Source organism: Corvus kubaryi, unplaced genomic scaffold, assembly GCF_017639235.1.
Source record: "Corvus kubaryi isolate FWS band 111438036 unplaced genomic scaffold, C.kubaryi_AGA036_p1.0 65182, whole genome shotgun sequence".
Lineage (NCBI taxonomy): Eukaryota > Metazoa > Chordata > Aves > Passeriformes > Corvidae > Corvus > Corvus kubaryi.
This window is the reverse complement of record NW_024581821.1, coordinates 1-26,071: the sequence shown is the minus strand read 5'-3', so window position 1 is coordinate 26,071 and position 26,071 is coordinate 1. Positions and strand designations below refer to the sequence as shown.

Sequence of the window (26,071 nt, the reverse complement as noted above, 5' to 3'; positions counted from 1 at the left end):
CTATAATACCATATTTTTGGCATTGCATGTCCATGAATGCCATTGTGCTAATGTTTTGTAGAGAAATCTTTAGAAAGTGTTTTCCTTTATCTGGTATTACATAAATCCTGTGACAAACCTCAGCAAAACTGGGGGGCTTTTTTTGCAAGTACCCTTAGCTAAAGTAGTGGTTTCAAGTTTCCAATACTGTGCAAATTAATAATAATTTATTACTGTAATAGTTATGGAGAAAACATCTATATTTCTGTGTGATTTATCTTGTTTTTTTCTTAATACCTCCATTACATTTTCCCCTATTACTGAAGATCAGAAAAATTTCCTTTTCCATTATTACAGGCTTATACTCTTGATTTTCTCCTTTCATGTTAGTAGACCATATGAAGTAGAACGCATCCTTTTTTCTTTCAGATGCACTGTTAAGGTGACGTGTGCCTTACTGCTATGAATTTCAAACAACATAGAAGGTTTATTCTCTCCTGTTTTATTTATGGCTAACTAAAATGTCCTTTTGTCTACACATACCTTGAGAGCTGTGTTCCATCTGGACTTGCATATGGAGGTACTTTTACTAATTCATTGAAAGATGAGTCTTCCAAGTGTTCAAATTAGAACAATACAAGATTGGGAGTTATAAACCACTACCTTGAAAAGACAGTAAATGTCTTGTCTAAACTGGGAGCACTTCTCCACTAGATGCCTGGACAGCCAGCTGCAAATATTAAGCTCCATTGTCATGACCTGTTGGAAGCTTTTAGGTCATGAGATATGAAATACTGTCTGCATGTTGTCTTCTTTTTAACATGCTTTTACATGCCTGTTGCAGGCTTGAGGGTATGTCCAGTCAGCATATGCATGCAAGAGATAAGTCCCTGAAGCTGTTGAAGGATTATTATAAAAATAAGCTATCTTCTATTACAGAAAAGATAACCATATATTCAAAGCAAGTATTTGGAACTATTTTTATAAGTATATAGTAATTAACATTAGACTGTAATAGAGAATAAGCTTTAGTGGAATTGTTGGAAATCAAATCCAAATTTGGTTTTTTATCAATATAGATGTAATGATCTTTTTTATGTTTTCCTGAGTTATTTCAACTATCCTTACATATTACTTTTAAAACATCAATTCTGTTTACTGTTTACATGAATAACTAGACCAGGATAACGTGGCAAAACCCCTTTGCATTTATGAAAGTGTATTTGCCTTTGCAAATACATTTTGAGATATTTTCTGGCAGCTAGGGAATTGGAGCTCCTTTTTAACACGTACACTTTTCATATTGGCTGTTTAGATGAAATGGGGCATTGTTCAAAAGCAGTTTGAATATATCAAGATAAAAGGAAAAATAAATTGCTAGTACACTTCTTGATTTCTACGTAGTTTGATGCTCTCCTGACTGTTCTATGAAGTTGATATGCACAGTCTGTTCATCTGTAAACTCTCCAGCTGACACACTGGCTATCCAAACAATTGAGGAAGGGAAAAATCTTTACTTTATAATGGTCTTTCCAAGTGATGTGACAATTGGCACAAAAAGCTTCTAGGAAGTGATGAGAAGTTTTTGGTAGAGTGAAACAGAAATACAGGTCTTTATAATGCAGCTCACCTGAGCTGCTGAAAAGGGAATGGAGGCTCTAAAGGCACCAGTAGGTGCTACTGCTTTAGTTTTGTTAGAGACAGAGCTATTGCAAATGCAGAAATTGTTACACTCAGTTCAGGCCTCCATCAGGTCAAAAGGGAAAACATTCACTGGAATCTCATCACTTTTTAGGACAGTAAGTGTTCATCTTTACACTATGGTTTAGATGATGGGGAGGATTATCACAGAACTGGAATAACATGGGAAAATAAATACAATTGCAAGATTGTCACTTGTCTTACAAAGACATGTTGGTAGTTCAGTAGCTCTGGAAGTTAGAGTTTTTGCAGGAGGAGAAAGAAGACTACCATTAAAGTTTTACTTTTTAGGAGGGAGATGATAAAATAATATCTTCACAGATTTATTTTAGACAAGTTTCTTGTGAGAGCAAAAGTTTTGTCGTTGTGCTTTACCTTTCTATCTGCTCTTGTTCTTTTTAAGCCTAACTTAGTTTAAGTTCTGAATATTGGATGAATTTTGGCCAAATGTGACTAAAATAAATAGGTCTTGTTAAGGCCTCTCAAAGGTCCTTATAGTAGATAGACTCTGTGTGTGTACAGAGCCACTGAAGTCAACATTCAGGCCTGTGAGGAAGTGAGAGGCAATGACTGATCACAGATGCCACTTTTCAACATGCAAACAGTACCCAGAGAGGTAAGAGACATGAGAGCAAGTGAGGGTAGTTGCAAGAGTTGTGCAGAAGAGGAAAGGAAAGAATGCAGGAAAAAAGCCTTGGAAGTGCTGGATTGAGAAGAGTAATGAAAGGCACTGTTGGCATGTTTGAAAACATTTTGGTGTATTTACTCCTGAAGGTATCGAGATTCAGCCCCTTGGGATGACAAATGGGACAACACTATCCATATGGCATGTGAAACCTGGAAAAAAAAGGACTGTGTTTTCAGTTTCTTTCAAACAGAATTGCACCAAATTTATTCAACACCTGTCTGCCTTTAAAGGCTTGGTTACATAAAGGATGATTAAAAAATTAATAAGTGGAACACTAGTGAGAAAATCAGAAACCAAGTTCAAAAATTCTGTATTAAAATTGTACAAAGGAAAAGCTTAGGGAAAAAACCCAACATTTAGATATATGAATTGTGTTTTACATCGACTGTTTAAAAAGAAAAATACAATTTTTTTCTGATGGCAATTCCATTTTATAATTCAACTATGTCATAAATCTCTTACAAGGTAACTTTGTTTAAGTATGCAAATGCCCAGAAGATAGTTGTAGGAGGTGTAGTCTGCATCACAAAACAGATAAAAGCATACTTTTACTTTCTTCTGAACTAGTTGACAATTGATAAAGAGCATAACACGCCGTAACTTTGCGTAGTTTTCATTTTTTACTGTGTCTGATTTGCAAAGAAAAGCACTGAGGTGTCACTGATGAACCCTGAACCTGCTGTCCTTTGCAATATGTAACAGGAACCAGCAGGACAATGAGGAGCCTTGAGAGAATTCAGCACAGTCCTCTCACCATATCCTGTGCTAATCAAACAGCTTTCCCATCACTCTGACATATCTTGTGCAGTTGAAATGAGAGTTTTTCACCTGGGTAAGGTTCCATATTGGCAGTCAGCCTTTCAGGCTGTAGAGCTTGGTTAAGTAAATCTGTGGTTGGTCTATGGGAGTTTATATCAGCTTAATTAAGTATATTACAGAAACAGAACAGCAGGGAAGCTGTTCCATTTTTGCATCAGTTTATTCAGTTTATTCAGTATTTCTAGCAAGACAAACCGGAATGAAATTGAAATTCTCAGTTATAAGACAGGAATGTCCTTAGCATGGTGTTCTTTGGCATACCTTTTAAGGGCTTCTTGAAAAAATACTTTGAAATTAGCTGGTGAATTTTGAAATAATAGGAGAATGAATAGCAAACAGGTTTTCAGTTAACATTAACTAGTAGTAGTGATTGCATGGTAAATGTCAGCCTCCTTTCAGGTAAGAAGTTAATGAACACCCAATGAAAATGGCCATCCGAGTGCAGGTATGAGCCAATGTTCAGATGGCAGGAAGTAAGCTTAGCTAAAATGACAAAATTCCAAAGGTCTTTTTGAGTCAAACCAACACCTTTAGGCTTCCAAAAAAAGAAGTTGATAAGAAAGATACAAATAGCAAAAGTTTTTAAAGGGGCTTTAAATTAGGGTAAATTGAAAAGTAGGCAGACAGTAAGATTATGCCAAGTCACAAGAGGGCTATAAGGTCGTTAAGGCACATTGGGCTACTGCAGTGAAGCAAAGTTACGCTTTTTATAACACACAGAGCTAATTTCAGTATTTAAAAAGTAATCAGTGGGTCTCCTGGAAATTGAAACTGTGTTGCTGATGTATTAGTGATGAACATATCCAAAAACTGGTAATAAATAAGAACTAGATGCAAATGGCATGGGTCATCTGAATAAAAATCAGTTTCAGTCCAGGACCTTCCTCCAGAGCACGTTGTTATGATAAGAATGTGTGTTTTCAATATTGCAGTACTTTATGACTTTTGCAAAAACACTCAATCTTTAGTTACTCAGTGAAGTAAAATCCAAAACTGGACTAAGTTGCAGAACTCTGGAAGACAATTATTTAGTTTATTCCAAAGTGAAAAATAGCACCTGGAATCATATGAAAGTTAAGCTATAAATAGAATTATAGTGACAAATTTTGGCAACTGTAAAAGTAAAATAAATCACATCAGAAGAAGCAACTTGAAGTATTGCTGACATGTAAGTTATGTATAACAACTCTAGAGGTATCTTCCAACCTAAATAATTCTGTGATCAAATGTCAAAATTGTGCCACCACTGAGTAGGGAATTGGACCTAATTGACATGATGATGCTGTGATTTAAACTACCAACATGAGAAAAATACATAAACATTAGTATGGATTAATACCTTTTATGACCTATTTATTATTTAACAAAATACATCTGTGAAGAAAAACTCAAATATATTACAAATTAGAGAAAACTGAAGTGTAGATTAAAAGTTAATTCTGTATTTTTAACTCGGTTTCATTATCTTCAGTTGAAAATTCATATGAATCAGCAATGAGACTTACTGTTTTCTAATGTATCTGCTTGTCTATTGATCTGACTGAGTTTTGGTTATCTCCTGTATCATTGATTATGATTGCAGCATATTTCTGATTTATTTTATTTTAAAATAAAACAATAACCTGCTGTCCAAAAAAGGATAACCGTTTTTTAAACTATGCATGTTGAAAATTGGGCAAGCTCACTGCCTGTTAGGAATCTTTGTCACAAACACTGTGAAAAAACAGTTATCAGTAGGGTAAGAATGCTGTCTCTTGCCTATAAGGCTGTTGCAGAGAGTTGTTTACCCCTTCAGGGTTACTGAAGAGTTTCTCTGCACTGGTTTTGTCCAGGACTAAAGCCAACAGTTGCTGTAAGTTTTCCTTTTACTGCATCTGCTATCTCATACTTTTAAAAATGAGTGAAGACTAATAGGGAGCTTTTCCTTGATTATTGTTCAGGACAATAATATAGGTAATAAAATCTGGAGAGTTGCCATAAAGTTTTTTGGAATTGTACACATACCTGTGTGTTTGATTATGCAGATGAAGAGTGTATGTAAGCAATTAACAAACTAGACATTATTGAAATAGCCGTGACCCTATTTATGATTTGATTTGTAATTTTTTTTTAAAGACTACACTCAACCTAGTAGGTAATTTTGAACAATCAAATTCTTTGTTTTTCCTTAATGAAATACATTTCTTTTGTTTCTGATTTTGATTCGCAGCAAGTCTTGCAACTTCATTGCTATTCAAACAGTGTATCACATAGAGCTGAAAGCTGAAATCTGAAATTCTTTTTTCACAATCTTCTTTGATATTCGGTAATTTTGGTATACTTGAATATAGTTTGCTATATATGCTGAGAGTTTTCCTAGTTATTTCTGGCCAATCTCATTTTCTTCAAAACCTTAAGCCAGTCTGTGGAAACTTTTAGAAGCACACTCTTATCCTTTAAATAGGATGGAACAATGTATTGAGTGCTTTTCAGGGTAGGAATGTCAATTAGTAGGTCGGATTGCTCAATCAGCTTTATCAATAACAAGGTTTTCCAAATGACTGTCTTTACAGACCAACATATTTATTCAGTAATACAACAAATTTTAAAATCTTGTCAGTGATACTGTACTTAATAAAAATCCACCTTCTATATGCACTTTTGCATCACCTGCTTTTTCCCCTCAAAAGGTTTGCAGCAAATTCTCTTCTCTAGTTTAAGATTGAAGTATTTTCTTTCTTGTCTTGGCTAAGATTGCTGTTGTTTCTTTTGCCACCCTGTTTCTTCTCCCATTCTCAGTTGAGGGGGAGAAGGTGAAAAGGATGGAACCTCAAGCATTCTTTCATACTATTCCCAAGCTAAACGTTTCTTGTCTAAACTTTTGCCTGATATATCTGCACCAGATTTAGCACTTCCCTGGCTTCATGCTGCTTTTTTTTATTGCAGCTTTCTGAAGTCATACTAACAAAGTATTATCCATCATATTATAGGAAGATTTAAATGCTCAATGTTTTTACTGAATTGATGAACTTTTATTAAATCTTTTCTTGTGAGTGTGATATAATAGGTGGTAAAATATGAACTGGCTTCTTGAATTAAAAAGAATCATCCATACCTGCCGTATGGGAAATTCTTCTAAAGAATCCCTTTACCATGATGGTATACAGTGCAGTGATGAAATATTGACATATAGATACCCCTTGGAAGACAGATTTCCAAATCTGGTAAAAATGAATTGAAAATACACCCAAGGATAACAAACATTCCTTATTTAAATAACCATATCTCAGAGAGTTACTGCAGAATTTTGACTAGTCTTGCAAAAGTGCTGTAACCTTTGGGATCTTTAACCATTCTTAAACTCTTAAACTCATTATTCCTTCCCTGAACTGATTTTTGTAGCATTAAGATTTACTTGGGCATCAAAAGTTATATGAGTTTTATTTGCTTATATTTAAAGCAGTTTTCTTTCCTGGCTGGTGAGCACTAAAGGGAGAACTAACCATCTTTGCTGGTAAATAGTGCAGACAGTGAAAACATTGTTTTGGAGGAAATGAGCACACTAGAAATATCAGCTGAAATGTTCAATGCTTTAAAAATGTAATGCTTTGTTTTGTGTTGTCATGTATTATAATTTGTTACAGTATATGAACATAGCTTTGAATTATCAATTATATAGACTGTTGTGTTTGTGTAGTTTGTAAAAACTCTTAAAAGATGTTTAGTGGCTATTAGGCCTTGAATTAAAGTCCCATCTAAACCATCTGTATATTCTACTGTAGTTAATATTTAAAACATAACAAATTCTTATCCATAGGTACATCACGTGCTTATATAGTGCTTGTGTTTTCCCTGATCTATTTAATTTTCTACTTCATAGTTTAAGTTCTTGAAGACAGGAATTGTCTTTCTCCGCTTCTAACAACAGAGTAGCTAATTCAGTGGTTATAATGATGGCTGAAATGCTGAAATTTACTGCAATAAAATGTGTTCAGAAGAGCAGCAGAGCTGTAGTTATTTTCTTAATGATTTCTTATGCCTTAAAATATTTCTTTGTTTAATTTTTGAACAAGTAACTGAATTTTAGACATTATAGATAACCAGTCTGTCCCGATAAGCTTTAGCACACAGTAATGGTATAGTTGTATATAAGAAGGTATGAATATATGAACAGGAACACATTTAATAGTTAATTAACTACCAGCTGCTAAGAATTCAAGAACCTTCAATTTTGTTCTACTTTGAGTGCATTGTTAGATATAGTTCCTATATTAATCTAGTCTAAAACTGTGGTTTTTATTAGATTTGCTAATGCTATTTTGAAAAAGCAGAGCAAGGGTTAGGTAGTCTTTTTGAAATTGGAGATACAGATTAGTTGATATGTTTGGGGTATTATTTGCCAATGGTAAAGCTTATTAATAAAGTAAACTACTTGACTCATCTTAGTATGTATTTTAAAACAGGTGAGGCTAATGATAAGGATGTTCAGGTGGTGGAACTTCCCATTGTTGACAGCTTACACCCACGACCACCTTATTTGCCCTTGGCTGTCCCTGAAGACTTGGCTGATAGACTAATTCATGTACATGGGGATCCTGCAGTGTGGTGGGTCTCACAGTTTGTGAAATACTTGATTCGTCCACAGCCTTGGCTAGAAAAAGAAATAGAAGAAGCCACAAGGAAACTTGGCTTCAAACATCCAGTGATCGGGTGGGTATTTCGTTTTCTTTTTAACTGTCTGTGCTTTAATATGTGTATGTAGTGATTCCTGTTCAGGAAGAAATGTTTCATGATGATAATCAGAGTCTCAAAGTATTTTGTGGGGAGAGGGTGATTCCTAGAGGAAGCTCTTATTTTTTAACTGTGCATAATACAAGTTGATTACAAGTACTTCTTCAGCACACTTGTCCACCTGTAGTTGGACAGATATATAAAAGGAAGCTCAATAGAAGGTTTTTTAACATGTCCTTCCACATCTGGTAATACAGGATTTCATTAATGTAATTGCCTTATAGCTTGTATTCCAGGCACTTAACTGTCTGGGTCTTCTTTCCAAATGCCAATAGCTTTTACATTTGAGGAAAAAAGGCTAAGCCTACATTTTACTTGCCACAACTCACAACTAATTTTATCACTGGCTGCATATGAACATGGCATGTGCCTTTCCCTTCCCTGCTGGTGTTTTCTCAATTGTTGTTTCTCGAAGGTAAAGATGAATTGGAAAGGTCTGTGTGGGGAGATACGTGGAGAAGGAAGAAAAGCACCTATGACTAAGAAAAAGCAGCTTGTGGGAGAAAGGTTTTGCCGTCATGTAGTGTGGAAAATGTTGCTGCTGCTGTGCTAGAGTCTGCTTCCTTTACCAGAATTTTCATTCAATCCTCAACTTTCTTTTCAAGAAAGTTGAAAAGTGAAAGCACACAATAGGTTTGTCCAAGTGTTAGTTGGCTTTTGACCTTAAGTCGGTAGGGCACTTCACCAACGCTGTATCTGAAGACTTGTTACATTTCAAGGAGGTCAAAAAAATGCCTTTGTAACTACCTTAATTCAAACTATGCATTATGTGATGCAAATATTCCTATTTTCCTTTTGACCTGTATTGATCAAGCATTATCTGTCTACAGTAGATAACTTAGCCTTGTGCACAAAAGGAATGCCACCTTACATGCTATAATTCAATGTCCTTCATTCCTTTCTTTCAGTTACCCTTTGCCTTCCTTGTGAGATTATTATATTGCTTTTGAGAACAGACTGACATCTAACTTCATGTTGTCAGTGTGTCTTGATGGACATGGATGAGTTTTAATCCTTCCTTTTTTTATGTAGGGATTCAATTTAAAATTTCCTTTGCTAAAGTATGTGTAGTATTTATAAATAAATGTAATTCCTAGTTTCTACCTTTTTCCAGTGTTCACGTCCGAAGGACAGACAAAGTAGGGACAGAGGCAGCATTTCACCCCATTGAAGAGTACATGGTACACGTGGAAGAGCGGTTTGAACTTCTTGCTCGCAGGATGCATGTTGATAAAAAAAGAGTGTATTTGGCTACAGATGACCCTTCATTGTTGCAAGAGGCAAAGTCCAAGTAAGATGAATTATGTTTGTATTACAGTTCCTTCCAGTTACCTTTACAATTTCTGACTATTGCGCACACAAGTTTTAGTGTAGGTGGTTTTTTTATCCTTTATTCAGTTAAGATTGCATTTCATTTTCCAGTCATTTCAATTTCTCTCTCAGATATGTGTTTTTGGGATTTTTTTTCTCCCAAGTATGCTTTTCAAAGCTTAATGTTAAAAATCTAGAAGAGTTGAGCAAGATAACTGTGATTATGTAAAAACAAACTAATGATGTAGAAGGAAGGTAAATATAAATAATATATGTATAAATAATATAAATATAATAAATACACAAATTCTTATTGAACATACATATTAAAAATAAACTACTTAGGAATATTGTAAAAACTGGTAATATATTAAAAAGCATCACCTGTCCAAAAAACACCAATCTGTGAACAGTTGACAGAGGAATTTTTATAAGTGAAAAGCTGATGATGAAGCTCTTCCCTCTTTCAGAAGGACTTCTATGGTGATAACATAGAAGACTTTCACCCTACATGTTGAATAATTTTGTCCTTTAATATATGTGAGATTCTCAACTTCTTAGAGTGTCTTTGTCCCTTTCTTTGCTCTGTGCCCTCTTCTAGCTCTCTAGATATGGATACATAGTAAATGTTCATTTACTCCTACGTGGCCTGTATTTCCTTGTAAATTAATACTTCTAATTAATTAATTAATACTTTTTTAAAATCAAGGCAACTTGATTTTAAAGTTGATCAAAGTAGTGGCAAATTTTTGAACTCTTCTATTCTTTATGACATTCTTGGAAAAATATAAAAGGTAACATACTACATAACAGATTTTCTTTGGACATGCAAGGTAAGCAGAAAATGTTATTTTGTAGTAGAAGAATTTTCTACAGCATTGAAAACCTGTCTATTTCAACTGTGCTGTTTCTGTTTTTCTTTCCTATCTATAAAAGGCTGCTGTTTAAAATTATGGTGTTTTGTAAAAACTGAATGAACAAACAAACTCCAGATGATGGCAACCTAATCCTTCCTTTTTTGTATGTGTAGAGGCAAGAACAATAGCAGAAACAATGATAGCATTTAAAATGCAAATCTAAACAATGAAAAGACAGGTAATACGAAGTTGAGATTATAATACTTAATTCATTATATTGTCCTAAATAACTTTAATAACTGTTTGTAACTTAACAGAATCCAATATTGATGTAACAATATTAGTTATGCATTTTTATTTTTGTTTAACTTTCAAGCCTTACCATTCTTTGTGAATAATGAGATGCTCTCCCTGTAAACATATCATCCCAATTTTACAATAGCAACAAAAACTAATGTAGAATTGTAACTTGTTCAGTACAACAATACTGAATTTTATTAAGAATTACAGCTCAAGTCCATACCAAATCACAATTTTACTTTAATATGGTAAGATACAGCTCAGTAGTACAGCATTAATTTTATGTTTTCTTCATAAAAGGCATAGAATCTGTAAGTAGTGAGGAACTTTTCATGTGTTACGGCTGAGTTTTCAGGTCACAGCTTACACTGAAAGATAATTTCCTTCGTTGCTTGCACCCTACTGTTGCTTGCAGCTTCAGATGCCTTGAGTAGAAGGCGTTTGAAACTTCCTGTGATTTCAGAGAAGGCAGGATGCAATTTGATGTTTGGGCATTTAATAGCATCTGAAGGCAGGTTAAGGTCATGTTTTGGCAGTAAAGAAGCTTTTCCTCCTCTTCTTGTGAAATCAACTATAGATTGGTTTACACTTCTGACAGAAATGTTCTAGTCACATTGAACTACCGAGCTTTGATAGAAACAGCTGTCACATTGCAGTAGCTTATGTTGCATTCATTATTTGGTGCAGTAATATTAGTAAGTCCTAGATACTGTATCTCTACATGAGAGTGACTGGCTGTCAAACAGCGTTGGCACTTAAGTAAAGAAAATCTAGCCAACATTCACATGAATAGGCATGTTGTTTCTAGCAAGAGAAGTATTTTAAACTATTCATAGTCATGAAAACAGAAATGTTTTGACTTAAGTTTCAGAAACTTCCCTTGCAGTCAGATGTCTACCAACTGCAAGTACAGTAGTAAAGATAGTGCAGTCACTACCACCAGTTTGTAGAGTGTTTGTGTTCTATTTCCAGAAGAAGGAAAGAAGTGACATATTTTCAGAATTAGGATTATGTAGAACAACTTTAGTAGAGAGTAGCATGGTTGAGAGTTCAGCAACTGCAATGATCAGACGATTAAAGCATGTGACAGCTTCTGGTATTTATCTTAGATAAGTGATGTGTTAGGGATGGTGTAAATTGCTTTCTCTTTGGCTGATTTAATCGTTTTCACATGCAAATTTTTGAATATCTGGTATATCTATTTCTAGTCTATAATACTACTTGAAGTATCTTCTCTCTTTAGGGTATTCAAAATAATACAGATGACATATACATAACATTTTTAAGATATCATATTTAACGTGTTTCTGGTTTGTATATGAACCTATTTAGGTGTCTTTCTCTTGTACATGAACACAAAAATTCAGCAAATATTATTCTTCCTTCCAGAATGTCTACCTGTAAAGTCATCTTTATTTTCTTTTTTCTCCTTTTTTTTTTACTGTTTATTTACTTCCACAGTAGCAGGTTAATGTCTCTTCTCCCTTTATCCTATCTGTAGTTTGGCCAACCCTCCCCACATAGTATGCCTGATACATAGAATTCAGCAGTGCTTCAAAGTACTAGAATCTGATGAACAGCTCATATCTTTTCCAATTTTTTTTAGAGCACCTGTACATAGGTTTTAAGAATCTATCAGATAGCTTTAGAAGAACTGGGTATTATTTTTAGATATGTGGAAGAGATACACTATATATATGTAATCCAATACAAAGGAAACAGAGTTGTGCCAGTTTCCATTATTTGGTTTTATCTTGGAACAGGCTGCCCAAGGAAGTGTAATACCACTGTCCCTGGAGGTATTTAAAAGTCATGTACATGTTGCACTTCCAGGACGTGGTTTAGTGGTGAACTTGGCAGTGCTGGGTTTATAGTTGGACTCAATGGTCTTAAAGGTCTTCTCCAACTTAAATGATTCCTGGGCCTTTCCTGTTTCAGAAAAGAGACTGTGAGTAAAGCTAGGAGGCATCCTACACAACATTGTGTTTCAGTGATTCTGTCAATAAAAATATGACAACTTACTATGTATGATTCATTTTCTACACATTCAGGAATCCTAGTAATGGGTTTGTGTCCACGTTCTACTTAAAAAGAAAAAAAATTCCCCAAAAACTTACAGTTAAAGTATTACATTATTCATAGTATAAATACAGATGGAAAATGGAATGGAAGGAAGCAAGAGCTAACTATAGAGCTTTGGTAGTTTGATTTTCTTTCTTCTTTGCAGTCATTGTGGCAAGAATAGCTTCAAATAGAATCTACAGCACTGTAGGGAGTGGGAAGGAAAATTAAACCTCACCTGAAGTCAGTGGGCCACATACAGTTTGAGAGGAGTGTGCATCTGGCCTTTTTCTGTATTTTTCTTTATGCTCTGCTTTCAGCATGTGTTGGAGACAGGGTAGTGAACCAGAAGGTTCTTTGGTCACACTAAGTATGGCTGCTATTTCACTCATATTTTAAAAGAGACCTCTTCTCCCAAGCATGAATGTAGCGTTGTGTGTGTGGGAGACAACATAAAAGTGCTTGTTTGAAAGCTGAAAAATGTGAGTAGATAAATTACAAGCTTTGATGACTGTTTTGAAGAGTGGGCTCTGAAACCGTTGGTTAGATGAATTTGGATCAACTTTATAAAATGGAATGAAAGGCCAGATCTAAAAGCATCTCAGAGACTGGTTCCAGAATAAAGGAAAGAAGGAGAACATTTTAAATATATGCATTAAAAGATGCGTAAATAATTCTGACCTTTTGTTTTTTACCACATCCAATATGACACTTTTTCCCCTGTGCTTCATTCCTTAAAGTTATTAGAGTGATCTTTTGCTAATAAGAAATCAGATTCTTCAAGAAAAGTTCTTTTGTATCTGCTCAGCATGTGGATTCTGATTTTTGAAGTCTGAAGGAAGTGATTAATTTTAGTGGTATTCCTGATACCAAGAACTTGCAAAGGGGTGTGCAAATATCTTTACCATGTTTATTGTCCCTAGAAATGCCATCTCCTATTAAATGTTCTTTGTGTTGCTCCACTCAGAGTTGTTTACTGAGATAAGACTGATGCTTATCTCTGTTTCTCAGCTAGTTCTTAGAGTAGAGGATGACGTATTTCCTTTTGGTCTGTACTTTTTTTTTCTTTAAAAAAAAAATAGGAATATGATTAACACAATGGAAATTGGAATAGAATGTGTCCCAAATATTGTGGTGTCATCTGTTGGGTTTTGAGAGCTAGTTAAATATTGACAAAAAAATGCTAGACATGAAAAGATCAGAAAGTTAAAATTGTGAAAGAGTTCCTACTGAAAAAAACTATTTATAGCTTCATATGCTTCTGTAATTTCTCAGAAGGGGTATTATCAGTTACTCTAATATTATTTCCACCCTCTCTTTCTTTTTTTTTGTTGGTTTTGTTTTGTTTTTTCTTGTTTTTTAATATAGTAGGAACTTTCCCTGACATTCATGATCAGGTACACCCATACATTCCACATCAAACGTGGGCATTTTGCATACAGTTTTTTGATTTGCTTTTGAGATAAATTTGCTGATTTGGTAGTCCCAAAAGCCAGCTATAGTTGTCCATTTCACTTTCGAAGACAGTTTCTTCATATTTTTAACATTGAAATGGAATAAATTAGGCATGTTCTTACAAATGTTATATTGGCTGCCTTGCTCTCTTGTGAAATGTATTATTTATATTTGCAATGAAGTTATAAATTTGAAAAAAAAGCTTTTATATATATAGTTTTGTTTTATAGTAAGTTGTGTAGTTGAAATTTTGTAGTTGGCTGGTTAGTTATGCGAGTTGCACTTCATGATTGAAATATAATTGTTGTGTAACAGCAATGTAGTTACTACCTTTGTTACATCTGTAATAATTGTCTTTGGTAGGAGGCTGACTGAAAATTTAATTATTCATGCTCCTTGCCACAGTTTCTTTCAGATTTCAGTTACCCAATACAGAAGTGTAAATTTTTTGAGAAAGACCATTATTTTCCAGTATTTTTTAAAGGATTTTTTTTTTATTTTTAAGTTATTGCTACATGATAAAATCTTTTATTTTAATATAACATAAACTAAGGTTTTATATTTCAAATAAAATATTTTGACTTAAAGTAGTACTTTTTTTTTTTTGTAGTAAGTCAGGAAAAGTGTATTGGCATGGAGTTTTACATTTATTTCCTTTTGACCAGTGAATTGGAAAATTTGTTCTCCATATGGTCTTAAGAACTGGGAAAGACTTTTTAAATTCTTTTCATTAGTTTACATGCCTTTATTTAATATGTCCCTTTTACAGGTGACTGGGTTTTTTTGCACAGTGTCCTAATCAGTGTCTAATAGTATGGTAAGAAATGTAGTCTAGTAAAGTCAGAATCCTGTATCCTATTTAGCAGTAGAGAAAACTAAGTGGTCTGACTATATTTCATCTAAAATCAGCATCATTTACAGAATGTGGTATATACTTCCTGATATTTCTTTCACTTCTTCTACTTTGTTATGTATCAGACAGACTTACAGCATCTTTGTATTTAAATTTTTTTCTAGATGAAGAGAGGGCATGCTTGGAGGCAGCAGTAACATTCTAGAAGCTTCAGCAAAATTGTAATTAATTTCCTGTAAAGCAGAGGCTCACTTAAACAAATTAACAACCTTATCTTGCAGCAGAGGTAATGCTTCTTAAAAAAATAAAAATGAACAGAACAATGCTATTAACTGTGCATTGTATTTTCACAGGTATCCAAATTATGAATTTATCAGTGATAACTCCATATCCTGGTCAGCAGGACTGCATAACCGATACACCGAAAACTCCCTAAGAGGTGTCATTCTGGATATTCACTTCTTGTCTCAGGCAGACTTCCTGGTCTGCACATTTTCATCCCAGGTAAAGTGCAATGCAGATACAATGTAGATTATATGTAACAGTTCTAAATCATCGTTTTCTTCTTGTTTCTGTTTATAAAAATCTGTTTTAAGATTAAAACCACAGCAAAAAGTCACCAAGCAGGATTTTGTGACTGATGTGTTGATCCCTCTAATTCACATATGGCAAGATTTCAATCAGATTGAATGTTTTTACTTGCTGTTGTCGTTATTCTCTTAGGTGACACAATCACACATGATTTTACTATTAGATGGAAGTGGATACAAAAATCAAAAGTTAAAATTCACATAAAAACTAAATGCTTTCCACAGCCTCAAATGTAAATTGTCTGCTGCACTGCAATGAAAAATAGGTAACAAGCATAATATTAATATTAATATATGGTCAATACAGTGATATATTGTCTTTGACAGGCATAATTCTTAATAAAATTGCTGTAGCAAGAAGACAGCAAAACAACAAAAAGTACAGAAAAGTCTCTTATCCCTCAATCATGCTTGTGCGTATTTTTTTACCATTTTATTTACCACTTTATTTACCATTCACCGCATCCTGTTCAGAGAATGACATTTTATAGCATATTTAAAGATTATTAATATAGGCTTTTTCAGACCAAAGACATGAGTAAAATCCAAAGTAAAAATCTTCACTAAGAAGAGCTGTGAGGAGCCATCCACTTTAATAATAATAGTTTGATTTAACTGAAGTACATCCACTGAATGCATATCACAGTGAAAGAGGTGAAACCTACAGCTGTATGTCTTAAATGCAACATGTGCATTGGTGTAGAGACAGTTCATGGTCTGAAGGGACAATTATATGGTCTTGGGTCAAAACATAATGAAAAATCTGTAACATTTTCTGCTATTGTTGTATTCAGATGGCTGTGTTAAAAGTGATAAATGTTTGCTTTAAGTAAACCCCTGGTTATAAACGTAGTTAAGATGATACAGGTTGATCAAGATCTCTGGAGGGCATCTGATACAACCCCCTTCGAGGGTACCTTTGTGGTACATGGTGTCTTTGAGCTCAACTCACATTCTGTTTCACCACGCATTTGACAATAGACTTGCTTATTGGATAACGTATTTGGTTTTCCAGAGTTGGAGAAAATTCTACTGAAATATAGGAAATCCAGTGTTAGATTGTTACTGTCAATATCTGGACTATGAATTTGGTCCAGTAATTTACTTAATTTTTTCTAGGCAATTTCTTGTGCTTTAATAATTCTATCTCCTCAAAAATAATTTAATACCAGTTTTTCTGGGCATGCAACAATGTGGGTCTCTACAGAATCTTCATATATTGGGCTTTTCTAAGGTCTGTTGCAAGTTTTCCCACCATTCATAAAGTTTTCTTTTTATGGATTTAAAATTTGATTCTCTAATATTTGCATTGCTATGCCTGTCCTTCCATCAATTAAATAAACCATTTGATAGTCACGTTGGCCTTGAAGGTAAGCAAAATAAGGCCATTAATGACCATCTTCTGTCCAATAGGTATGAACAGAAAATAAGGTTAAAAATGTATTCTTACGTATTTCCAATGTGGTTTTTGGGCTTTCTCATTAATCAATTCTATGCTGACTTTTTTTTTTCCATTTTGCCAAAAAGAGTCTAAACTTCATTACAGAGATATTAAGAGAAAATGGTGCTACATGTGAATAGAATCAGGAATTCCCCTGTAGTAATTGGGTTTTATGGTGCTGAAACCAGAAGAACAGTGGTGTAAGCTGAAGAAGAGATATTTCATTAAAATACTGTTTTTAAGGAATTAGTCCCATCATAACGGAGAGTCAGGGGAAACAACCTACCTTGACACTGTATTTCAGCAATGTCACATTAATTGAATAGACTAATTAATTAATTAATTTTATAGAAAAGCTGCATGGTAGTTACACAAATCATAACACAGTAGGAGAATTAAGATTACAAATTACAGCAAAGATTTTTTTTGGTTTCTTCAGTCTTGATTTAGATGAAATTGTAGCTCCTTCTGACTGATGTATTTTTCTTCATAACTTCGTTTCTTTCCAGAATTTATTAGTCTTTGTATTTTTCATTGTACATGTAAGTATACAGGCTGCAGAACAAGGGATCTGGCAATAAAAAATGGGAGGCTGGCTTTAGCTATATTTCTGCATGTGCATATTTTGCCTGCTGTCCTCAACAGTTTACAGTTTAGTTACCCAGGTTTGGTGCTACAAAGAAAACAATTGCTGAGCGGAGCTGTTGAATGTTTTGTGTCAGATATGCAAGTCACACATGCTAAAAGCATTTCTACTGAAAAGATTTTAAATTTTTGTAGTGTGTATTCTCTGCATCTGCTTCCTGGGGTACACACACATGCAGAGAACAAAACCAAAATAGTCACAGAAGCTATAAAATAAATAGTCTTCTGCAAATAAATGGGTAGTCAAATTTGTTTCTATATTACAGTGTAATATAGTACCAGTGTAACAGGTACTTTGAAATAATTAACTTCAGCCTGATCATCTGAAAGGTACTTCTGAAAAAAGTTCAGATGCAGAGGGATAAAAGGAAATCTATTACATTTTTAAAGCCAATGCCTCTCTCAAAGGAGCTAGGAAAGTACAAATACATCTAGTATGACTGATCAAAGTTCTATTCACTGTATCTTCAAAGGGAGAAAATAAAAGTAAAATCAAGCTTTGCTATATTAACATAGACTGAAAGTTATTAAAAAGCTTAAATGCTCCTTCATATTGAAGAAATCTGCTGTATTGTTAATCAACTTTTATCAAACTTATGCAAAATCGGAGAAAGATACAGTAATGGAAGTCAGAAGTCAGAAAACTCACAGTAGCCAAGGCGGACACCTGACAGAGAAGAGCTTTCTAGCCAGTTGCTGAAAAGAGCTTTTTTTCATAAGCCTTTTGTGCTTCTGGCAACTCTGAGAAATACAACATAATTCTGACGTGGGACTGTGTGTTCAGTCTGGTGAAAATTCCCTTCATAAAATGGGACACAATGACAAGTAAAAGTGCATCTTTCTTCCCACCAATGTAGTTATTGCCTTGATGGAATTCTCTTGTCGTTTACTTGTCTTCTAAGTTGCCAACAGTCACAATACTATCACTATTCTAATATAAACAGCATTTTAAAGCCTTGGACTTCTGGAACTGTTTGGTTGTGAAAATTTGAACTTCCCTTAGAAAAGTAAATGCAAGGCCTCGTTATTGCACGATAAATTTTGAAAATGTAAATTCAAAGGGAAGTAAAATACAATTTTTAGTAGTAGTAGTATTAGAAAAAGAAAACTAATTTGCTTTTATATCTGATTGGCTACAGATCATTCATTTTAAAAAGCTGAATAGCTAGTGTTCATGTAGATGTTTTCATTTTATACCGAAGAGTAGACTGTACTAATTATTTACCTATTTATTTATTTGTTTATCAAATCTAATCACCAGAGGCCTAATTAAGATTCTCCAAAATGTCATGTTTTTTGTTAGTAAAGATGCAGGGATTCTGTGGTTTTTTTGGTGGGTGTTTTGGTTTGGTTTTTGATTTTTTGGGGGCTGTTGGTTGGTTGGTCGGTTGGTTAGTTGTTTTTTTTTTTAACCCGGACATTCCAGAACCTGATCTTCTTGGGAAATATTACTTTACATTGGTTGTTGATTTCTATGGTATATTTCAGTCACACACAATATTAATGACTTCTGTTTTTATTTCTAAGGTTTGTCGAGTTGCCTATGAAATTATGCAGACGTTGCATCCAGATGCTTCAGCGTATTTCCATTCTTTGGATGATATCTACTACTTTGGGGGACAGAATGCTCACAACCAGATTGCTATTTATGCTCATCATCCACGAACTGCTGATGAAATTCCTATGGAACCTGGAGATATAATTGGAGTAGCTGGAAACCACTGGGATGGTTATTCAAAAGGCATCAATAGGAAATTAGGAAGAACAGGCCTGTACCCATCCTATAAAGTTAAGGAGAAAATTGAGACAGTCAAGTATCCTACATACCCAGAGGCTGACAAGTAGATTAAAAAGAAGACATTCAGCAATTATTATAAAAAAGACTCAATTTTGATTGGTTCAAACCAGTCAACAACACACTAACTATTGATTTCTATGGGATTTGAATTTGCATTTTATCATGCAGTTAAAATCAAAGCCTTTGCAATGAAACTGGATCAGAAGTTGAGAACAAGTGGATGGGCTATTACCTGAACTTACTCTTAAACATTTTCGTTACATGCACTCTCACACATGCACACACAAACCCACGTACAACAGGAAAACTGTTGTTTTATACTTCTTGTCTCTTTCCAGGAGTTGTCCCAGTCATTAGTCTTACGTGAGCTTCGGGCTCTTTTCTCCGCCATTAATTGACAATAATGTTCAGACTTATAACACTGCCACATTGTGTAATTTGAGTGACATGAACATATTTTGTATGTGCAAAATTTGAAACATGGTGCCTATATTTGAAAAGTTTGTGACCTTTTTAGAAGAGCCATGCCTATTTCACTATGAGCAAGAGTCAACTTTCATCTGGTGTTACCGTGACCACTGAACTTGCTTCAAACAACAGAATCAGATTTCAGACTAGATTTCTTTACAAGTTTGGGGTTTTTTTAGCATTCCATTGATTATTTCTCATCATTAATAAAATAAAGGTTACATTCAACAATAAAGTCTCTTAGGAACTTTTGTAAACAATGCCATGAACAGATTCTTTAGTACTGGTAATTTCTGGACATTGCCTTTGATTGAAAAAAACCAACAACACAAAATCCACAAACTAAGGAAAAAGTAGCCAGAGTTTCATTGAATTTTAGACACTTGTGTAGTTCAACAGTTGTATAGGGCACAGTGCTGCTTAGCTTTGTGGACAGTAGGTAACAGCAGAATTACTTCAGTGGCTAAATTGCTTACATTTACCCTCTAACACTATTTTCTTACCCTTTCTCTTCTGAAAATAATTCGTGCTTTAGGGTATTATGGATGGCCACTTAGCATTCTGGCATTGAATGTAATTACTTTTGAGTAAAATACTGCAGGTTATCCCGTTTATAGAACCTGTCGATCTGGACTACTTTAAAAAAAAATCTAACAGCTTACCCAAAAATAGTAGGTTTCAAGAAAATATACAAGGATGAATTTTTATGCATGTCATAAGATTGTTATTAATTCTTAGTGTTTTGAAGTCTGTTGCTAGTCAGCTCTCTATTAAGAAAAGAGGTAATTTACAAAATAATTTTACAAACAAATTCATAGATTTCATGGTTGTGTATATATATATAATATGTAAGATAGCAAGAAATTGTTTCCAAATAAAAAGAATATATTAATAGTATTTTATTGGTTCTAGTGGAATCCAGTTTGGATCACTAGCAGTGCTGAAAATGTTTGCTATTCAGAGACTGAGAAAATGCCATGTGAGTAAAGGTTAAAACAGCATGGCTAGTTGACCTTAGCAAAGCAAAAGTATACTTAATTATGTTTATGAATAGACCAAGGACATTGTTAACATAATGAATGGATGCACTTGACCATGAATACATTTTAGACTGAAAACTAGAAGGAAGTCTCTGGCAATGTGCAGTTCAGCAGCAGGCTTCCAATTGAAATGGTGGTGAGATGGAACTGGATTGTTGTGTGAAGGAATTACAAAGTAGTACTTGCTGACATTACTTACAGGACTGATCCTGTAGATCCCCTCCAGTAAGGTGTTCCTCAACTGAAAAATTATTTTGTGTCTTGAAAAAGAATAACAAAATCAAAGTTGAAAAACTCTGGGGAAAAAAGATAGATTGATCATAGTGTTAAATAGACATATCAGTAAAAATGAGCATAGATACCAAATGAGATTTAAAGACTGATTGAAGGATAATGGAAAATTAGAAAGACTGTCCAGGAAGTGCTAAAGGTGACAAGGTCACCTTTAAAAAAAGGTAATTTTTGCAACAAAAGGTATCTAGAATCAACTGGTGTTTCTATGTCTTGAAGCTGCTAAGGAAGCAGCTTTATGACAGTAGTTTCCTGTTCAAGTGATGCTGGTAAATTTTCCACTAGTTCAGGCAAATATGGTATTTCAGAGGTACAAATGTAGGCTAAATTATAACTTTTTTTTTTTTTACTTTATTTTCAATTGTACATATAAAACTACTACTACTTTCCTTTTCGACTTGAAAAAAGATCTAAACCCACGAACATTTCTTCCTCAATAATTAAGTCAATGCATTTTATTTTTGGGAAAAACTAGTTTAATTGTTTCTCCACAAATACTACATTAACTTAATTGATATTTAGAGATTTTGAAAATGTTTTAATTTTTAAGCTATTTACATAGAGCTTCAGAGCCCATCATTTTTAGTTCATTTCTGAGAGTGTGATTCAGAAATAATATTCATAAATAAATTAACATGAAAATTTTGCCATAATCAGGTAACTCAGTTGAAAATACAACAAAAGAAGATAAATAACAGAATATCTGAGATGAGCCCAAAGGCAAGAGCAGATCTTCTGGTGTGGTAATGAGAGAACTGAAAACACTGATGTTGTAGAAGATGTACCTATTTAGTGTGGCAATTCTTCAGCAGACTGTATCTGACAAAATATTGGCAAGGTACACATGCCTCCTTACATATTCTGAGTACCTAATGAATAATTAGGTCATCGTCTTTGAGAAAACGATCATGAAATGATACAGAATTATAGCATTACTGTTAATAATTCAGAAATGTACTAATGCAGATGCTATGATCTTATTCCCCAGGGTTATATGATCCTCTAGTGCTGAAAATTCAGTATTTCTCAGAGGAAGAAATCTAGCAATACCCTGCTTGCTAGATGCGTGTTTCTAGAGATTTGTTTCCTTTAAGACTACCAATTAGTTATATCTTGGAATCCTGAGACATTGGTACATTAAAACTGATTTTGTTTTATATTAACAAAATAAATATTTGAGACTTTATTCTCGGTGTACAGTGGCAAAGGATCCATGGGTACATGGAAAAGAGACCCCCAGATTTTGGTAGTGGCTCACAGAAAAGTGAAATAATAGGAAATAAAAATTTTGTCTCAGATACTTGGGAGAAAACTGAATCTTTTGAAGGCTGTGAACTCATTAAGGTACTAGCCAGAAAGCTTGCGAGGAAGCAAGCATACGTTGTGTTTGTTCTGTTTACCTTGTAGCCCTGCAACAATCTAGTCTTGTAACTTTTGCCTCATACCAAACCATCTTCTCTGACATCCATAAAACAACAAGCTTTCATACTGCCTTAAACAATTGCTGTTTAATTAAAATTTTCCTCTCTAAGAAACATTGGTGTGAACGTGTGCATATGCATGTTGCATACATAAAACCCAATATGAACAGCGCTCTTTTGTTCTTTGCTGTTTTACATTATCACTGTCGCATTCTCTGGAAAAACTGACTTGCCAGGTAAATGTAGTCTCTGGAAGCTTCATATTCTACATGCTGCTTGGAAGCTAAGAAATTTATTCTGAGTGGTTCAGTTAACTGGTCTTCTGTGACATTGATGTGCCACTGACCTGAGTTCTGTCCTTGATTTTCAGCTCAGCCCATGGTCAAATGTGTGGGATTTACAAGCTGTCTCTTCCAACATCCTGCCCATGTGAACTGCTGAGTATTATGGATTTGTTCATGAAGGATGATGTTTTATTTCAAAGTTTTTACATATTTTTAAATGCTTACCTTCAGATAAGTCTTTTGTTTACCCCTTCTATCACTGAATTTTAAGAAAACCTTAAGGAAAACAGGGAGATTTTTCACCTTTACCAATTTTCAGAAAGGAGAACTGATGATACCTTTTTTACAGAGAGATATTCACAATGTAAATGTTTCCTTCATAATGGGTTTTATGTTTCTTTGGTACGCAATTATAAAATAAGGCTCTTCTGAGGTAGGAACATTATAGAAAATAAGTGGAAAATTTTCATGACAAATTCTAGTTAGGGGGAGGGAGATTTTTCTTCATTCCGGTCGAGTACTACCTACCGTTTGGAACCTTTTCATAACAGTGAATTGAACTTGGTTTTTCCAAGTCATTAGTTTCTTCACAATGTAATTTCTGATGTGACTGAGGAACCAGATAAAAATAATTTGCTTAATTTGGGAAATGGGAAGGAGAGAGAGTCTAGTAACACATGATATTGTGCTTTTAATTTGAGTTGCTATATCATCTTGTAAAGCCACAAATAAATATTTCAGTACTGGGTTAAGGACCTCTGCCAGTGAAATCATACTGCTATTGTGAGAAATACATAGAATTTGCAACCCTCCTTTTTAATTTTTGCCTAATACCAGTCGCAGTCGTGTATAAACATGGTCATATTCTGATTGTTGGGTTTTTTTATATTACAGTTTCATTCCGATTTTGGTGGCCTGGGAGCAGGTTGTCAAGGGGTTCAAAAGATTGTGTGGTTTTCTTATTGTATAGAATTAAAATTGTATTTAAAGCTCACTTAAATTCTAATTCCCTTAGGTGCCCCTAGAATTGTAATTGTAGTCTCCAGACTTTGGTCGAGGTCCTCTCTATGTAAGCTTACATGGAGCAAGACTGAAGCAAAGAAAGTTATTTATAAATATGAACTGCTTACAGGTTGTGTTTGACTTCATAGTATCCTGTTCATTTCTAAAAAGCATGAAACATGGCACTGCATGATGCAAATAAGAGGACAGTATAAAATTCCCAAGTCTGCAGAAAAGAATTGCTTCTCTGTTTGCCTGCATCGCTGGTTGCATTCGCTGTGTACAAGATTATTGAGGAAGTACGTAAGGCAGAGGTCTTTCAGCATTACTACAGAATCCTGTGCACTGATGTTTGCTGGTCTTTAGCCCTCTCAGTACTGTGCACAGACAATGCTGGTGATGTTTGCTGTTCAGTGGAATCCCTTTATTTTTTATGCTTGTTTCCTTTGACTCAGCTTGTCGGCGGAATCCTATTGCCACTGCAGTTCAAACAAGTTTGGATTAATGTAAAGGCCTGTCAGTTGTTTGCACAGAAATGTCTTTGCCATTGCTCAGAATTAAGGTCACACTTGGGCTGACTCCTCGGGAGGTGCTCTTGAGGGAAGGAGCTGTCTCCAGTGCACTGTACTGTACATGTTCTATAACTGCTGGCAGTATGTGTACTGGTTTTACTTTCAGTTTTGCATGATTTTTCCACTTTATCCAGACTCAACGTTTTCTTTTCATTTTAGTATATTTGTGAAGGGTTTTCTAGAGGATGGTGAGATGAAGTCCCAAATGCCCTACATTTTCTTTAAGAAGTGTAACAGACCCCATCCCATTTCCTCTTAACTGTCTTAAAGATATCCTTAAGTTGCACCATTTTAATAGAAGCAGCTAGGTTGATGTTTCCTGAAGACTCTGCATTTTTTTGCCCTTCCATTAGCCCTGCCACCTACTTGAATCTGATCCTGATCTACTGTGGTTATATGAACCTTCTTCAAACCTTTCTGCTTCACATATTTTGAGTTCCTTACCCAGTTGTCATTACTTGACCAGGATTCCAAGGGACTATTCTGTATTTGGTTTTTCATAATAACATGTGAAATTATATTTCTGGCAGATTTGTGGTTTTGTTTTTATTTTTTTAAAATGTGTTTTTATGTCGTCCCTCATTAGTATAGTCAAAGATCCAAAGGGGAAACAACTATAATCTCATGCACCTGATAAGTGTTTAGAAGGCTTACAAGGCATAGAAATTCCTTTAATAGTAAGGTTTACAGCTCATACCATGACAAGTATCTTGACCACATGAAAGATGTATTTTCATAGCATTCCCTATTCATTTTTGGCTAGTGCTTATTATACACTAATGCCTGCAGCTTAATTTGCAAGAGACACAATGTGGATGCAGTCTTTTTACAGGACCATGCAGCTTAATTTGCTACTCCTCGGCCTTGGATTCCTTTATTTTAACTTAGTGTTCCTCTCTGGCAAATTTGTGGGTTTTTTGGTGTAATACAGCTGCACTGTTCTCAGTTAATTAGTCCACTCCAAGCAGAGCCATGAGGATATTGCAGCTCAGCTGTGAGAAGCCACTAAATGTAGAGATTGCTGTCCAATGTGGCTGTCTACAGAAGATCCATCTTTTTAAGAAGCCAAGTACATTTGCTGATACCTCTCCAAATAGTAGCAAACTGGAAGAATGGAAGGAAACCAAAAACCAGGACATCCTACTAGCTTCTTTGGGAATGAGAAGGAATTGGGCCTGTGTTATGTTGGTGGGAGTAGTTCTCTTTAGTACTTCAGCTTATTGCTGGAGAATGACCTGTGATGATGAGTTTATAATTCTAAATCTCTGGTCAGTTTGTAACATCTATAAGATTTTGTTTTCACTTGAGAATAAAATTGTTATACACAATAAGTTCAGATTTGTGGAATGTCGCGGGTTCGGTTTGTAACCGGGCAGAAACACCAATTTAGTGTAGTGGTTTGGTCCAAAATACTCATTACTGTTTATCTGCTGTGAGATAAGAATTAGGAGAAATGCAAAACAGGCACCAAACTTGAAAGAATATAAAGAAGTTTATTAACAGACCTAAAAGAAGAAAAAAAAATTATACCACCTTCAGAACTCTCCTCCTCCCCCCACCTTCCTCCCTTCTCCCACTGACAATGTGAAAAGACAACCCTTAAGATGTTCAGTCTGTTTACCACTTCCATAATAACCTTGTTCAGTCCATTTAGAAAGAGAAGTCTCTTCTTGCTCATGCTATGAAAACATTATCACAACGAGACAGCCGCCCACTTCCAAATAT

The 26,071-nt window shown here is 34.6% G+C and overlaps 1 protein-coding gene across 5 annotated transcripts in view; it reads left to right on the top strand.

Moving 5' to 3' along the window:
* Positions 1–25,677, top strand: part of LOC121673095 (alpha-(1,6)-fucosyltransferase-like) — a 90,166-nt gene extending 64,489 nt beyond the window's left edge. For all 5 annotated transcript variants that reach the window (XM_042046138.1, XM_042046140.1, XM_042046141.1 and 2 more), the window contains 4 exons: positions 7,630–7,876; positions 9,072–9,248; positions 15,148–15,298; positions 18,998–25,677. In XM_042046138.1, coding sequence (XP_041902072.1) covers positions 7,630–7,876; positions 9,072–9,248; positions 15,148–15,298; positions 18,998–19,315 — 893 coding nt within the window. In that variant the 3' untranslated portion in view covers positions 19,316–25,677. The remainder of the gene's footprint in view (positions 1–7,629; positions 7,877–9,071; positions 9,249–15,147; positions 15,299–18,997) is intronic.
* The last annotated feature ends 394 nt before the right edge of the window (positions 25,678–26,071 follow it).